At 37.2% G+C, this 19,025-nt stretch overlaps 1 protein-coding gene across 1 annotated transcript in view; it reads left to right on the top strand.

Annotated features, from left to right (window-relative positions):
- The first annotated feature begins 3,361 nt into the window (after positions 1–3,361).
- The window catches only part of LOC126978132 (tetratricopeptide repeat protein 5-like), a 25,618-nt gene continuing 9,954 nt past the window's right edge, over positions 3,362–19,025 (top strand). The window contains exons 1-5 of the mRNA XM_050826874.1: positions 3,362–3,599; positions 4,572–4,704; positions 9,314–9,537; positions 11,385–11,684; positions 18,262–18,447. Of these exons, the coding sequence (XP_050682831.1) occupies positions 3,531–3,599; positions 4,572–4,704; positions 9,314–9,537; positions 11,385–11,684; positions 18,262–18,447 (912 nt within the window). The 5' untranslated portion in view covers positions 3,362–3,530. The remainder of the gene's footprint in view (positions 3,600–4,571; positions 4,705–9,313; positions 9,538–11,384; positions 11,685–18,261; positions 18,448–19,025) is intronic.

Raw genomic sequence — 19,025 nt, 5'->3', positions numbered from 1 at the left:
CGAACAATGGAAGGATTCCATTGTTATCGGTATCCCAAAACCCAATAAACCTAAAGCTAATCCGAGTAGCTATAGGCCTATTAGCTTAATTAACTCGATCGGGAAACTTTACGAAAGATTAATTCTCGCGCGTCTTAATCATTACATCGCGGAGCTCAACCTGATACCCGACATAGAGTTCGGATTCAGAACCGCTCACTCGTGTCCCCAGCAGGCTCACCGACTCACCGAGTACATTCTCGTACGGCGTCAACTTCACGCTACCACGGCAGCCGTGTTTTTCGATGTCGCGAAGGCATTCGATAAGGTATGGCACAACGGCTTAGTATTCAAGCTGTATCAACTGGGAGTGCCAGACAGGCTCGTGCGCATCATGCGAGCCTACCTTACTGATCGCTCCTTCCGATATCGAGTAGAGGGCACCCTATACTCACCCAGACCCATCAGGTCTGGCGTGCCACAGGGTTCAGTCCTCTCTCCCACTCTTTTCTCGCTCTTCACGAGCGACATTCCCAAGTTTCCGAGTGTCCAGCTCGCTCAGTACGCTGACGATACGGCACTCTACTTTGGCTCCGCTCTATTGAACCGCTCAACCTTGAGCAGGAACATTAAAGTGCTTCAAGCCGCCGTCGATGAACTAGGCAACTGGTTCAGAAAATGGCGGATTGAAGTGAAACCCACCAAGAGTGCAGCGGTACTCTTCGGTAACGCGAATAGCATCCGCGCTAAAAAACGACCGACCGACGTCATTAAATTGTATGAAACACCCATACCGTGGGTGAAGGATTACAAATACTTAGGAGTCACGTTCAACAGCAATATGAACTTCAAGAAACATATTGATACGGTATGCAATAGAGCCCGATTTGTCCTCAGTCGCCTTTATCCACTTGTGTGTGGGCGAAGCAAACTTCCGCTCAAACACAAAGTGACGCTGTACAAAACCATCGTACGGCCCATACTGTCATACGCAAGCGTCGTTTTCGCGCACACCCGACCGAGCTACTTACTTCGTTTGCAAGTAGTTCAAAATAAATTCACGCGCATGGCAACCGGAGCCCCGTGGTTCATCCGAAACGTTGACCTTCACCGCGACCTAGAGCTTCCGACGATAGCTCAACACTTTAAAGTGATCTCGCGACGCTTCTTTGACAAGACGCCTAACCATCCCAACATCTTGGTTAGGAAGGCATGCGGGTACACCCCCCTTCACCATAGTCTCAACCCAATAAGACGTCCCAGACACGTAACGGTAGACCCGGATGACGACATCACCATCGCGAACGCGACATCCACACAAACACCGCCACAGACACGCACACACCGCCTTCGCAGGCGTACGCGCGGTCAACCACCGCAAACCACTGGCACTCGTCACTCTGACGATGGTCAGCGGCCCGCACCCTAGATACACCACACATTGTTTTGATACCCGACGAGACGCTAGTCCTCGTCCTGTAATCGTTTCACTACGCTCACTCACACACGGACTGACTGACGGACTGACATACACCACTTACACAATCACAAACACACTCCACAAACAGACACAAACACAAACATACATGCACACAAACATTTACACTACTTACATACATACATACAATCATAAACACATACATACACACTTACATACATTACACAAAACATCACCACACTCGCCGGCGAGTGTGTTCTTATCACCTTTTCATCTTTCATCTTCATTTTCATTCTCTCTCCTTTCCACAAGCACACAGCCGGTCTGAGGTTCGAGTCTCCTTAGGAGACGCCCCGCGACTGTAGTTGCGTAGTCTTTGCGGCCTCCACGGCCCACGTCCTACTTCGCTGTGAAAGCCAGGGCTGCTAACAGCACAGAGGAGGTTTTAGTCTGTATGGGGTGACTGCTAACGCGGACACTCGAGTCCGACATATTACGCCCCGTTCCGGGGCGTAAATACGTAATCGTATTTCCTCCTCTCAAAAAAAAAAAGAGACGGTGTCTGTGACTCAAAAGTAACAGTGACAAATACCTGTTACAAAATACGAGCTGTTATTTTAATACTATATTTTGGCTCATCAAACTTAGCCCCCCAAAAAAAATTTTTTTTCTATTTTTGAATTTTCAATATCGCATATCGTTAGTTCGTAGTTTGTTCTTAATTGTTCGCTGTAAATAATTGTAGTTTATTTAAAAACAATTAATTAAAAACGTACCCTTTAGTTACCCCCGCCCCCTGTTAATGTGGGGAAACGCCAACTATTTGGTTCTGGCACTCGCCGGCCGCTGCCGCGGCACGCTACGCTCGGCTCGTGCGTTGTTTTAACTGTTCTAACATAACCTAACCTAACCAATTTTAATGAATTGCAATTTTTTTTTAATAAATAAATCGAGGTCAAACAAATGGCGAACTAACGATGTAATAAAAAAAATAAAAATAAAAAAATCTGGGGGGCTAACTTTCTTGAGCTGTATATTTTTGTTGTTTGGTGTTACTTGTTATCGCCATCTACACGTATTACATAGTACTTTCTCTTGTGGTAACTTCGAATTTCAAAAGTTCTGTTTAGGTAAAGACCTATTAATTATTTTTATAGTTTTGATGTAATAAAAATAATCATTATACTTTCGTATTCATTATGTTTCAATACTACCTGTGCTTCAACAGTGATCTTAACCTAGTACATAATTAAAATGTGCCCTTATGATACAAATAATTCAAGAATAAATTAGAAATTAACATCATAAAAATATATTATTCAGTAGGTACTATCAAATTACCAATATAGGTTTTCTCTTACGAAGAGGTGAGCGGTATTTTCCTGCTCATAGGCGCAATATAACTGTGAATAAATACGATTACGAAAAATGATATCAGAAACAAAAATTTTAGGTAGGTAGATACATAATGGAAATAAAAACAGGGTCTTTCATTTGAAATTTACTTCAATATTTTAATTACATACCTATCTTATCTAAATAATAGTATGTTAAATAAATGTTTTGAAAGTGATGTAGGTATCTATTATTTACAAATGTGTCTGAAAGAAAAATATACAGTAAACAATATAAGTAAACAGGGTTTTTCTTATCCCACATATTTTAAAAGAAGAGTTCAAACATAATTATTTTATTACCTATTGAATTAAAAATAATATAACGACCTACAAATCACACCATTATAGCTGTAACAAAATACTGTTGTTACCTACTAAATACACCTTATCATTTGTCCAATAATAGCTATTACTCAAATATCTGTTGCTACTAAAATAAGTGTATCTGTTCGTTGTCATTGTGAGATAAGTCAAAATGACAATGACCGAATACTACTGACAAATGACAGTGACAGTGAGTATAATACAATTCAGCTCAATTTTTGTTTACAATAATAAAGTAGAGATTTGAAAATTGAGTCTTGATATAATATTATTAGAAATAAAAAAATACACTAGTACAATAGTACTGAATGTGGTTTATATAAATCAGCTGTTTACAGAGTACGGAAATTGGAAACAATAACTCAGTTCATCGTTGATTAGTGAAAGAAATTATGGCTGCCGGAATGGAAGACGCAGATGGTCTTTTAGAGAATGCTGATGCATTTATCGATAATTTAGCCGTAAGCTTATCTTAATTTAGTTTGATTTAGTGTTTTATAACAATTCAAAAGTACACATATTCGGCATATGCCTCTTCAATGTACCAAATTAATCTGACTTTAAGACGCATATGTTCCTTATTTATTAGAATATCAGCTTTTTCGTAGATAAATTAAAAAAACGCCTCACAATTACATATTTTATAACTCCGAGATAGGCCATACTATAAGATACTATTTCCAGGTCAAATAAAAAGTAGGTGCAATCAAAAAAATGTTTAGCTTTTAATTAAGTAACTTAATTCTATTTTTTATTGTGATATTTATATGTGTTTCTCACTTTTCTGCAACATGTAACAAGTCCAATACAAAATGAGTTGTAACATATTACTAAACTTGTATATTGTTCAATAAGTCCTGAGACTTCCTTTGTCTTGTAAGTACTTCACTATCCAACTTATTTGCCAGGTCTTGTCCTCAGAGATTTCAAGCTGTTTGCAGACATAATGAAGATGATTTTTTACGCAAACGGTGAAAAGGTGTAAGAAGTTCATCCAAAAAACTTTTATATTCTATTTTGTCTACGGAGTTATTGATTTTATCATAATACAACAGATCATACTGGGCCATGACAGAAATGGCCACCCTGGATAAACACTTTTTTTTGTGGAATAGGAGGACAAACAAGCGTACGGGTCACCTGGAGGACCGCCACACATCCAGATGGTGGGGATGATATCTTAACTTGTGGCGTGCGAAGGTGGAATTTGGCGGCAGGAATCAGGTTGAACAGCTCTTCGGAACACTCCCCGTGATAAATGCGGTAGAAGACACACAATGAAGCGATGTCTCTACGCAACACCAAGTGATCCAGCCGTTCACAGAGCACTGGGTCCCCGAGAATTCGAGCTGCTGCTCACTGCAACACTGCATATAGGATAAGTTATACTGATACTGCAAATACTCACCAAGTTTTTAAATTATCTATTTCAGAAAGAGCTTCAAGAATTATATTCGTATAGAGATTTGTTTTTTGAAAATCATCCAATAGAAATGGCACGGAAGAAATATGAATGTGTTGAACAGAAAAAAGGAGAATTAGCTGAAAAGTTTGAAAATGTTGATGGTGAGTAAATATTATGATAAGGATATACTGTTTTTATCATTTCTAATTGTGCCTTAACATCGAAATCAGCAAGTTTTTAATAACTCTTTTTTGTTTTTTCTATTATCAATTTATCAATGTTGGTGGATCTAAAGAGATAAACATTTAAACTGTTGCATCTCAATATATTCTTGACAATGTTCTGTGTATTCATAATTGCACATTAACAAATTTGCTACAAACTGTGACAATCATAATCCCAACATGAGGAACAAACATATACTTGTTATGCCTTCTACTCGGTTAAAATTGAGTCTGAGACTTATTGGTGATGTAAATGCTTTTACGACATGATCAAGATTAGAAAATGTACACGACAAATGTGTTGTGTGAAATTCAAAAGAATGGTTAATAACCATTTGTGAGGTTAAGTTTACTATAACATTAATAATTTTCTTAATGATGACCACCGAGCGACACCCTCAGACTATTTGATTATAAATTTTAATGTACGATATTGCTTATATTGTAACGATATTTAAAAAAAAACAGCTGAATTTGTTGTGTCTGTTCTTCTCAGGTTTGAGGCAAAGTATTTTGAATTGGAGGTAGGTTTTGACTTTCATTTTAAATCCAATTTTGATTAACAACACTTGAATATGAAGATTTTGAAGGTCATAGCATCACTTTTTTATCATTTTGTACTGAAAAGCCACTAGGGCATGAGTACCAATATTAAGGAGTCTAATTTGAAAGTGTTAATGCAACTGGAAGTAGCTAAGAAAGATTGTCAGGACCTCAACAATATCTGCCAAGGCAGACAGGATTGGGCGACAGGTGTTATTTAGTTTTTTTTTATAAGAGGCGACTAGCTGTTGATGATTTATGAATGATGCGGGATGTAGATCTTGGAGAGTGTAGATGAAGCCACAACTTGAGAGTTGAACAAGACATAGAATGGGTTCAATTCTTGCATTGTTCATAAATTTTGTTTTCAATTTTAATTTGCCGTAATTAATCGCAGAAGTGAAACCTTCACAAAAAAAATAAAAAATTGATATTCAATTCTCGTCCATTGGTTGTGGCTCAAATTACAAATATATAATAATATATACGAATGTCTAGTTGATCTTATTAACTTCAGGGTCATGAACTATTCCATTTCAATTTGCAAAATAAGATTTTTGTTATTTATTTTTATGAAAATAAGGGAGGAGACGAGCAGGATGTTCAGTTGATGATAACTGATACGCCTTGCCTATAACAATGCAGTGCTACTCAGGATTATTGAAAAATCCAATTATTCTGAGCGGCACTATAAATACCCTTATCACCTTGAGACAAGATATTAAGTCTCATTTGCCCAGTAATTTCACTAGCTATGACCCTTCAGACCGAAACACAACAATGTTTACTTTTAATGTTTGGTACCCATAATCTAGCTGACATCCTGTGCAAAGGAGCCTCCCACTGGTAATTTGGTGTTCATTTATATAATTTTCATCCATCAGGCATTTATATCTATTTCATTAGGGTGTGCCAAAGTTCACCTAAAATTTCAACTCCGTTAATTGGAATTCCGAAAATGTTTTTCCTAACATTTTTCATTCTAACAATCACAATTCCTAATTTAATTGTCTCTTATGTTAATAATTCCTAAGCATTCAATCTCATAATGTCAGTTAGCAGTAAACATCTATTATACTTTTATTTGTTTTCCTATATTTTCTCAACATAACCATCGTTTATACTATTATTCAAAGTCATATCCATTTTGTTTAGATTTATTTTTATTTATAATAATTAATATTATATACATTAATTTTGCGTAACTTTGTTTTCACATAACATGTAGGTATAACATATAAGAATAATAGTACCATGCTACAAGTAGTTAAATACATGTTTTCATATATACATTTCAATTAAATAAGTTTAATATACAGCGGCTATAAATAATCACTTGATAATAATAATTTATTGGTGTATTGATGATAACCTCTTTATGAAGTTTGACTTTGACAGTTAGTGATTGCAATGAGAAATATTTTATGGTTCTGTTTATATAAAATAATAATAATACAAATCATTTTCCAGAAACTAAAGGTAGGTTAGGTTAAGTTAGAACATAAAAACATATGAGCCCGGAAGCAGGCCGGTCAACAACCAATATTTATAGTAATATTTCAGAAAACAGAATCTAGATGAGATTAAAGATTATACCAAGCTAAAACTTATCTGAAATACAAATGATTTAAGTTTTTTCTTTAGTGTTAATTCCGCTAATATTTGTTTTTAAAGCAATTCGACACGTGTTTCAGGCATCCTCAGGACGTGTTGTCTCGCCAAAATCTGGCACTCAAAGAAAAAACTTAAATCATTTGTATAATTATGGATTTCCGCAAAGTAACGCCTAATTCAATAAATTTACTTATCTGAAAACCAAATAATTTTCCAGAAACAAAAGGTAGGTTAGGTTTTCAGCCGGAAGACGTCCACTGCTGGACGAAGGCCTCCCCCAAATATCGCTCATCTCATCCATCCTACTCCGGCGATCTTAATAATCATTGAAACTATAAATATCATATTCTACCCACATATATTTTTTATTACACTTGGTAAATGTTTCTTTCTGAGTATGAGTGAAAATATTATGGTGAGTATGATTAGGGATGAAAGCGTTATGATAAAAAACAGTAGGAGTTTAAATATATTTACATTAATGATGTTATTAATTACAATTTTCGCAAACATCAGTGTTATGAGCGTCGCCGGTAGCACTACAAATAGTACAATTTCGGGTAAAGAACTTTAGGTGAGCCAATATGAACCCATTTCATTAACATAATTTCAGGCAGCAAATGAAGTTTTTTTAAAATTTCAATCATTATCTTTAACCGATTTATCTAATCTATCTATATATCTATCAAAGAGAATTTAGTGCTTTTAAGCGTTTTGTTTAGTTTTTTTTAAACCATTGTATAATATTTTTATTATCAGATCAGATATGTTTATTATTATGATTAGAGATCAGAATTGATACGCCCTACCCATTACAATGCAGTGCCGCTCAGGATTTTTGATACTCTGAGCGGCACTACAATTGCGCTCATCACGTTGAGACATAAGATGTTAAGTATCATTTACCCAGTAATTTCACTAGCTACGGCGCCCTTCAGACCGAAGCACAGTAATGTTTACACATTACTACTTCACGGCAGAAATAGCCGCTATTGTGGTACCCATAATCTAGCCGGCCGCGGCGTCCTGTGCAAAGGAGCCTCCCACCTCCAACAAATACTTAACAAATCATATATTAAAACCTTCCTCGAAAACCACTAGCATGAAAACCGGTGAAGTAATTTTTTACTTTATCGCGAACAGACAGACGGACGCGACGGATGACTTTGTTTTATAATATACTAGCTGACCCGACAGACTTCGTACTGCCTCAATCGGTAAATTAAAGACCTAAACTTTTGTATGTACGTCAAATAATAGATATTATTTGCGTTCAGAAATTTAATTTGTGACAAAACTTAAGATATATCAATCTACATAAAAATAGTCTGATAGATAGTTAACAACTGTATTTAATCTACCAACTATAGTTACCTAAAATTAAGTTTATTTTTTACCTCCTCAAAAAGTTAGAAAGATATAAAAATTCTAATTAGTTATTCATTTTAAACTATTATTTCTGAACGACGGGGGACACATCAAAGGAAAATGAAAATTGTTGTTTTTATTTAATTCCGAGTATTTTCGTATTTATTTTACACCTTTTAAACCTTCTCTGGACTTCCACAAATAATTCAATACCAAAATTAGCCAAATCGGTCCAGCCGTTCTCGACTTTTAGCGAGACAAACGAACAGCAATTCATTTTTATATTATACTAGTGGACCCAACAGACGTTGTCCTGTACACATGTTTTAAATTTGAAAAATCGGTCCAGCCGTTAGGAGCAGTTCACTAACATACACATGAGCAGGAGAATTATATTATATGAGCGGAATTGAGAATCTAAACCAATCTCAAATTCACTGGAACACACAAAAATATCATCAAAATCGGTCCAACCGTTTAGGAGGTAGTTCAATTGTGAATCTAAACCATTCTCGAATCCACCTGAATACACACAGAAAGTTTCATTAGAATCGGTCCAGCCGTCTAGGAGGAGTTCAGTGACATACACACGCACACAAGAATTATATATATAAAGTCTAGCTGACCCGACAGACGTTGTTCTGTATATAATAAATAAAATAATGTTTTTATATGAATTTGTCAATAATATATCATAACATCAAAAATTACTTCGTAAAATATGCACCCTGCTGTCGTAATGAAATTGTTTCACAGCAGAACTGTCAAACCGTGCGTCAATAAATTCTCTCATAGAAATTATGTATGGACACATCACAGGAAAAACAAATTTGTTGTTTTTATTTAATTTAGCAGCATTTTCCTATTTATTCACCTTTTAAACCTTCCCTGGACTTCCACAAATAATTCAAGACCAAAATTAGCCAAATCGGTCCTGCCGTTCTCGAGTTTTAGCGAAACTAATGAACAGCAATTCATTTATATATATATAGATAGTGATCATTATGTTGTTATTTTTCAGTTGACAAACAGATCCCATTCGCACAAAGAGCCAGATTCCAATATTTAAAAGGCAGATGTTATAATGTGAGCATCAAGTATGACGCAAGGGCAACCCATTGCTTGAGTAAAGCTGTTAAGCTAAACCCTCACATGGTTGAAGCATGGAATGAGCTGGGGGAGTGCTATTGGAAGAATATCAATATCAAGGAAGCCAGGGCTTGCTTCGAGGGCGCTTTGAAACAGGTATGTATTTGCAAAATATAGTATATTAAGATATAAATATTTTTTTTCAAAATAGGATTTAATATCACTTACGGCCGTTCCTAATATACTATCTACAGATAGAGATAAATTACTTTTATATAAGTTGTTTTTGTATAAGTTTCTACTCTCACTAATTAGCTGTCAATAATCTTTTTTTTATTTATGGAATAGGAGGACAAACGAGCGTACGGGTCACCTGTTGTTAAGTGATCACCGCCGCCCACAATCTCTTGCTACACCAGAGGAATCACAGGAGCGTTGCCGGCCTTTAAGGAAGGTGTACGCGCTTTTTTTGAAGGTACCCATGTCGTATCGTCCCGGAAACACCGCACAAGGAAGCTCATTCCACACCTTTGTAGTACGAGGGAGAAAGCTCCTAGAAAACCGCACTGTGGAGGACCGCCACACATCCAGATGGTGGGGATGATATCCTAACTTGTGGCGTGTCGTGCGAAGATGGAATAATCTGAAGCTGTTCCAATAAGTCATTGTTATATAATAAGATAATATTGGGACGCGTGAATTGCAATTTCCATTGCTGGTAAGTTTACTTACTCACTTACCGTCGATAAGTTTATTGGGACAGAAAAGTCAACGATATTACGATTTATATCTCAAGTAGGCCACAACCGGAGATAGACTAAATATTGGGAATGGCCGTTAATGAATGTAAAAAAACTACCACCCTTTCGGAAATGTAAGCCTCAAGCCTGAGAAGAACGGGCGCAAGTAACTAAGAGGGCTTCTTCTGTTTTTTAGATAAAGTTTCGTCGTAATGTAATTTCATATAATAAAATTTATTATTATTGTCAGAGGGCGTTCGCTCCATTTCCGATCAGTGGTATCATTAATCAAGTCATTTACGTTATAGTAAAAGGTTACCACACGTATTATCACATAAACAATTCTTAACAATTATTCTTTTGTATTTTGTAACACGGTTTGTACATTTTCTGGGATCATGTTGTAAAATAATAAACATCGCCCAAAAGGCTTACTAAATCGAATTATAATATCCATTATCAAGAATATATTGAGATACAATAGGCGGTTAAAATGTTGATTTCTTTAATTTTTTCTTCCAATTTATCTTTAGGGCGTAGGTTATAGCGCGAATAGCACTATTATTATTAGACTATGGCAGCTGTGAAAACGACGAAAATAATTAAGCTAACTAACCTCTATTTTGACGACCCCTATAGCCCATTGGTTAGTGACTCTGCCTACTGAGCTAGAGGTCCCGGGTTCGAATCCCGGTAGGTGCAATCATTTATATGATGAATATGAATGTTTGTTTCCGTGTCATGGATGTTTATATATATTTATGTATGTTTAAGTAAGTATATTGTATTAAATATATCGTTATCTTGTACCTATGGGTACTGTACTATGGTACAGGCTATGCCTAGTTTGGGGCAAGATAATTTGTGTAAGAATGTGTCAATATTTATTTATTTATTTTAAACAATGAACGCACACAAACGTAAAGTGTCATACAAATCGCGAGTGTAAGACGTGGCTTGTCACGCACACTAAACTAATATTCCTAGCCTGTTTTTAAGTAAAGTAAGTAAGTGACTTTGCTCAGACTTAACATACGTAATACTTTGCTGAGTGTGATAAAACGCGAACTTAGCTTTTGCATTGGGCTGTCTTAGATTAAGCTCAGCAGAATTTAAGATGTTAATTGACTATTGAAATGTAATCAAAGATTACGCGAAGCAAAAAATCAGCTTAGTTTTGCGAAAGTAAAGGCTGAGCATAGTGCAAGTACGCTGTTTATATCTCAGGCCTAAAATTTATAATCTCTTGCAAATACATTTCAGGATAGAAATAAAGTTACCCTCAGATGTCTATCGATAATTCTCCGGCAAGAAGCAAGTGAGAGGAAGGACAGTGAATCCTCACAAATGATACTCAAAAGTCTGGAATATGCCAAAGAAGCGGTCTCAAAGGATATTAAAGACGGTGAATCCTGGATCATTCTGGGGAACTCATATCTGTGTCAGTACTTCACATTATCTCAAGACCCGGCCATACTGAAGCATTGCATGAGCGCGTACGGACAGGCCTATCTTGATCCGATTGCTAAAGGACAGCCGGACTTGTATTACAACAAGGCTATGGTATGTATGAGTCCCCTTCCGTCACAAAACATATATAAAGTACTTCGTCCGCGTAGATAAAGGGTTTAAAAAATAATAAGCAACATTGGAATTGAAGATTATCTCATGTCCTATACCTTATGTCTTAGGAAGATTGGTATGGCGACGTAAACTTACTATTGGTAGGTATAGTTATAGCTCATCTTACGGAGACCTACACACCCCCCCTCCCCCACGGACTAAAATAGACTACTCCAGGAAGGTACCAGGCTATGTAGTCCTGGAGAATAATAGTGGATGCCCAGACTGCCCCACGTATTCTGGAGGGGGCAAACCTGTGCTGACTCGGGACAAACAGAGCAGGAGGCTCAAACCACCCTCTTCCACATTCGCTGTGGACTTTTGCAACATAAGGAGGCTTCGCTCAAATTTAAGTGCCGTCCACTTTCACCTGGAGCGCCATCTCCAGGCCGGCCCTGCTCTTTTATATCCTCCCTGGTTGATTCATCTTACCTCGCATACCCGGGGTATAATCTGGAACACTCCTTTATACCGCGGGCTGGCGTGTGCGTTTACGTCAGGGAGGATGTGTTTTCTCGACCCCTGAGTTTTCTTGAAGGACAGGACCTATCCATCATCTGGCTGAGTGTACGACCATCCGCGAATCTACGCATGCCTGTATAGGTCCCATAGCGGTAACGCAGAAACTGGCCGGCTCCTCGAGCACATCCAAATGGCTACAGATTCCGTGTTGGAGCAGATCCCCACTGCAGAGATCGTGTTTCTTGGCGATTTTAACACCCACCACGACGAATGGCTAGGCTCACGTACCACTGATCATGCAGGGAGATCTATTCTGGTGACTTCGCCTTAGATTATATGGTCTGACTCAACTGGTTATTGCGCCAACGCAAATCCGAGATGTGGAAGATCATACACCTTCACTGTTGGACCTGATGTTGACCTCACATCTGGACGGCTATCTAGTTTCCGTTGACCCTCCTCTGGGGTCGTCGGACCACTGCCTGATCCGGAGCACCGTGCCGATCACGCGCCTAACACGGCCCCGCTTCTTAGGCTGTCGCCGCGTGTGGCACTATAGATCAGCAGAGTGGGATGAGATACGGAATTTTTTTGCATCCTACCCGTGGAGGCAGATCTGTTTTTCGCTGGGTGACCCAGTGGCCGCTGCTGATGCTATTGCTGGTGTGGTACTGCAAGGTATGGAACTATTCATTCCATCCTCCTCTGTGCCTATCTGTGGCAGGTCCCAACAATGGTTTGAGCGCTTCTGCAAAATGGCCTCTCGCCGAAAGCAGGAGTGCTATCAGGCTTGGGTCAATGCGGTGGCATCTAAGGATGTGAATTGGAATTAAACAGCGAACGCGACCAAAAAAGCGAACTTAAAAAACACTGCAATCATGACTACAGGTCCTTCATAAGAGTTATTGCTGACGCGAAATCGTAGCACATTGGCAGAATTGTTGTTATCAACTTTGCATGCTCCGACTTAAAACCCATAAATGCTGATGTCCCGTAAGACTGCGTTGTATCCCCTACACTGTTTCTTCTTCATATCAATGTTATGCTGCAAATCAGCAGTATTCATTGCTATGCAGACGACAGCACAGGGTATATATATGCTACATACACCGGCCGTGCCAAAATGTCCCGGGATAGCGTCGACGAGAACCGGAACAAACTTGTGCCTGAAATCGAGACTATGCAAAGTCTCGGAATCGGGCCGACAAAATTGAGTCCAATTCAACCCCAAGAAGACACAAGTTTGTGCGTTCACCACTTAAAAGTCTCCCTTTGTCATATCCCCTCTTTTCGAGATCACTCCTCTAACTGCCATTGCCTGCATTGGCATATTTGGCGTCGATATATCGAGCGACGTTCAGTTCCGTGGTTACTTGAAAGAGAAGGCCAAACCGGCCTCTAAAAAGCTTTGTGTACTCAGTAAGGCCAGACAGTACTTCACTAAAAGCCACCGCCTGCAACTTTATAAGGCGCAAATTCGGCCTCACATGGAGTACTGTTCTCACCTCTGGGCGGGTGTTCCCCAGAACCAGCTTCATCCATTTGACCACATACAACGAAGAGCGACTCGAATCATCGACGATCAAGTCATTTCCGATCGGCTTGATTCTTTGGAATTGCGTAGAGATGTGGGTTCTCTCTGCATCTTCTACCGCATTTATCAAGGGGAGTGCTCAGAGGAGCTGTTCGGGTTGATTCCAGCGGCCCAATTCCACCACCGGACATTACGTGCAAAGTACCACTGGTCCGTTCATTCAAAGCTTTTCGCTACTTTTAAGTCAAATTCAAATAAACTTTATTCAAATAGGCTTAAGCTAAGGCGTAAAAGGCATTTATTTTCTCAAAATTGATTCCTTTAGAATTCTTTTTGATGTCATTTCTTATACTACTAGATACTACTACCGCTTCGGAAACAAATGGCGCTCTGAGAGAGAAGAAGCGGCGCAAGAAACTCTCCCAGCATTCTTTTTTTTGCGCTCTTTTCAATAAAAATATACAATATTGTACAGTTGCTATAAAATAATCACAATCTAGTCCCAGGCTGTCCGATCATTTAGATATTCAGCAGTGGAGTAATAGGATTTACGACAGAGCCATTTTTTTATAAAACATTTAAATTTATTTATAGATAATGCCTGAACAGTGGCTGGGACTTTATTGTAGAAGTGTATACATTTACCCTTAAAGCTATTATGTATCTTATGAAGCCTACTAGAATTAGTTACAAGCAATCCCTTATTTCTAGTGTTATAATAATGAAAATCACTATTAAGAGCAAAAAGGTGACGATTTTTGTGAACATATATTAAATTTTCATAAATGTACTGACAATAAACAGTCATAATATTTATTTCTTTAAATTTTTCTTTGAGAGACTGTCTATAACCAAGCTGATATATAGCACGAACAGCTCTCTTTTGCAGAGCAAACACTATATCAATGTCAGCAGCAAGACCCCATAGTAATATACCGTACGTCATGATGCTGTGAAAATAACTAAAGTACACTAATCTAGCGGTCGCAACATTCGTGTACTCTCTAATCTTTCTAACTGCATATGCCGCAGAGCTGAGTCTATCTGCTAGATGGGTAATATGTGGACCCCACTGAAGCTTTTTATTTAACGTGATACCCAGGAAGACCGTAGTGTCCACAAGTTCCAATCTCTGGTCATTTATAAGTACGTTGGTTTGTACCTCCGCTGTGTTTGGTGTAATGAACCGTAAACACTTTGTTTTTTTACTGTTTAAGTGCAGATTATTCGTCTCAAACCAACGCACTATCTTTGAGAGTGCATTGCTTACCTCGTCATCAATATCCGCACGTCGCTTCACTTTAAAAATAAGTGAAGTATCATCAGCAAACAATACAATCTCATGGCTATCATCTACCACAAACGGTAGATCGTTAATATATATAAGAAACAAGAAAGGACCGAGAATAGAACCCTGTGGAACACCTATTCGCACAGGTTTACCCGAAGACCGTTTGCCATTTACATCGACTATCTGAACTCTTTCGCTTAAATATGATTTTAACAGATTTAGGGCTCTATTTTTCACTCCATAATGCTTTAGTTTTAGGAGTAAAGTTTCATGGTGGACGCAGTCAAATGCTTTTGACAAATCACAAAAAATGCCCAATGCATCCTGTGACTCTTCCCAGGCGTCAAAGATGTGCTCAATGAGTCTAGTACCCGCATTAATTGTTGATAAACCCCTAGTGAAACCAAACTGATTTTTGTTCATTAATTTACAAAAATGCATTTGTAGCTGTTGAAGCAAAAGTTTTTCAAAAATTTTACTAAAAACAGGCAGCACTGAAATAGGTCTGAAATTAGCAGGGTCAAAAGAACTGCCCGATTTAAACAAAGGTATAACTTTGCTGTATTTCATGAGGTCAGGGAACACACCCTCATCTATGCATTCATTAAATATTATTGCTAATTCAGGTGCTATAATGTCAAGTATGTATTTAACAATATTAGTCGAATGGCCCCATAGGTCTTTTGTATTTTTTAGGTTAATTAATTTGAAGATTTTTATTATATCGCTACCTGTAACATACTTAAATTTCAAGTCAGTAGAAGATACTGGTACGTGTAATTTAAGCATATCATATGCTGCTTTTGGCGAAGAGTTAAGGTATTTGGTCGTGACAATCGGGATTTCGGAGAAGTATTTATCAAATTCATTTGCAATTTCTATTTCCGAATTTATAACGCGATTATTAATATTCAAACAGATAGAGGTGTTACGGCAATTCGATGTACCAGTTTCATTGTTAATTACACTCCAAGTCGCTTTTACTTTATTATTACTGTTTTTAATTTTATCTGCAATGAAACGTGTTTTCGCTTCATGACAAACTATTTTAAAGAGCTTGGAGTATTTTTTTACATATATTTTAAATTCTTCACTATTATTGTAATGTTTCTCATAATAAAGGTCATATAAGCGTTTACGACTTTTGTGGATACCCATTGTTGCCCAATCATTAAAACTATGTTTGTTGTTTACTGTCACCGTTACTGGAGTAAAAATCCTGTCAAATTCCTCACAGAAGGAATTGCAGACTAAGTTATAGTGAAAATTAGCAGTTTCACCACAGTGTAAAAATGGTATCGTATTTACCAAATTATTTCTAAACCTCTCAAGACGGCTACCCGTAACTGGTATAATCGTCACCTTTTTTGGTCTGACATTGTCCAATCTTGTATTTATTTTTATAAATTGCCCACTATGGTCGGACTGAAGATTTTTAATTATGAGTTTACTAGTAATAGTAACATCTGTAAAAATATTATCTAAACAGGTTGCTGTTGTAGAAGTGATTCTAGTAGGTTCCCAAAATACATTGAACAAATTAAAACTTTGAAATAAATTTTTAAGGCTAGTACAATTGGCCGAAGGTTCAAGCAAGTTTATATTAAAATCTCCACAAACTATAATTGACTTGCTAGTTTTGCTAAATTTTGATAGTACCTCCTCCATTCTATGTTGGAATTGTTCATATGATGCAGTGGGGGGCGGTATACACTTACAATAATAAATTTCTCTAGTTCTATACAAGCTATCTCAATTGGTTGTTCTATAGAGAGATTAACAATATCTCTTCTATTTTTACATTTTAATCTATTATTAATAATAATTAGGGAACCTCCATGTATTGCCCTACTTCTACAAAACGAACTGACTACTTTATGTTCTCTAAAACTAAACTGGAGCTGATGACTCTTACGCCAATGTTCTGTAATACATAATATATCTATATTACAGCAGCTCAAAAACAGTTCAATTTCTAATTCCTTACTTGAGATACCTTGTATATTCTGGTGAACAATATTTATGAGCTTTATATTATGATTATCTATAGCAGTAACATTTATATTTGGTGAATGTTGCCTATTTTGTATGATATTGCAAGAGTTGTCCTCCCTTGTCAAATAACTTAATTTAAATTAATTGAAGAAAAATCTTCATTGTTATATTTTTGTACATTAGTACTAATACCTTCCCCAATAGGGGCTTGTATGTCGATTATTTTACAATTTTGCCCAATAGAGGCATGTTTATTAAATAATACTACAGAGGAAGTAGTTTGTTGACTAAGACTATAAGCTACTAAAGTAGCCAGCTGTCGCTTAACTCTAAATGGTAGGTATAGGTTACCATTGCTTATTTTCATTTTATAATTAATGAATTTATTTGTGTCAAATAAATTTAAATTTTCATTGTTGTGGAATGTCGCATTATACAAAGTTGTATTTAATTTAAATATTTTTCTATTTTGCTCCTGTGTCAAATCCGAGGAGTATGGGAATGTACACATCATCACTTTAGATTTTGTGTTATTGGAAATATTAATTAATTTTTCTATATTTTTATTAATTAGGTAGGTTAATTTAATTAGGTCCTTATTTCTAATATTATGAGAGTTATTACCAAACATTATACCTATGATTGCTTTTTCTTTTAGATTTATTTTTGGTATGGAATTTATGAGGTTATTGAAAGTTACATTGGGTTTACATATATTTATCAACTCACAATTCTTTGCAACGCTTTTGAACGCTAAGTGCTTTTGAAACGCCACTACGGATATTTCTTTTAAATTACTGAATTTACCATATGTTCGTAAAAAGTTGAACTCGTGAGAAGAACATACAAGAAACTCAACGGCCACTCTTTTCAATCAAATAGATTATTTTACAATGGCTTTAATATACATAACCAATTAGTTTGTAAGGTGCTGTATCAAATATATGAGTCGTGTTTAAATAATATAAATGATTTCATGAAAAGTAATACAGAATTAACTGTATAAATGTAAACTATTGTGTAGCTTACATTTATACAGTTAACTAACTGTAGTATATTGGATGCGTCAACCTTTAGAGCCTGAACATATTGTTTGTGTAAGGATCCTTCGTGAACACGATGATTCATTAACTCTAACAGTTCACGAGTTGACGCATGGACCAGCCGTCGTTCCCTTCGCACATATTTGAGGGAAAGAGACGTTTAAATGTAAAATAATTTATATATTTTCAAAGACGCTGAAATACGAAGAAAACTACAGCGGGGCACTGGAAACCTTCAAACGGGCGTGTGACCTGGATCCTATGTGGATGCCGCCGGACAGAGAGATGATCAAAATCAAACGGTACCTGGACGCTGCGGTCGATCTCATTAAGACACGAGGCAAGATAAAGAACAAACGGCTGGCGAATATGCTTCAGGTATTTTTGAACATTGGTTCAATTTCTTTCTTCTTTTGGCGCATTAGGGAGAAATTATCAGTGCGCACGTAATACCAGTGGGAGGATCCTTTGCACAGGATGCGGGCTACATTGTAGGTACCGCAACAGCGCCTATTTCTGCCGTGAAACAGTAATGTGTAAGCATTGCTGTGTTTCGGTCTGAAGGGCGCCGTAGCTAGTGAAACTACTGGGCAAATGAGACTTGACAACTTATGTCTCAAGGTGACGAGCGCACTTAAAGTGCCGCTCAGAATTTTTGTGTCTTTCAAGAATCCTGATCGGCACTTCATTGTAATGGGCAGGCCGTATCAATTATCATCAGTTGAACGTCCTGCTCGTCTCGTCCCTTATTTTCATAAAAAAAATATCGACACCCTGGCGTTAGCTGAACTAGACCATTTGTATCATATTTCAGCTACCAAGCCTCTTGTAACTCATATCTCTACTGAACCACAACCAATGGACGATAATGAAATAATTTCAATATTTATAAATTCAATTTATGCAACGTGAACCAGAAAGGGTATAACATCCCTTCAATGGTACGTTATTTGGGT

Source organism: Leptidea sinapis, chromosome 47, assembly GCF_905404315.1.
Source record: "Leptidea sinapis chromosome 47, ilLepSina1.1, whole genome shotgun sequence".
In the NCBI taxonomy this organism is placed as follows: domain Eukaryota; kingdom Metazoa; phylum Arthropoda; class Insecta; order Lepidoptera; family Pieridae; genus Leptidea; species Leptidea sinapis.
This window is presented reverse-complemented; position numbering and strand designations above follow the sequence as displayed.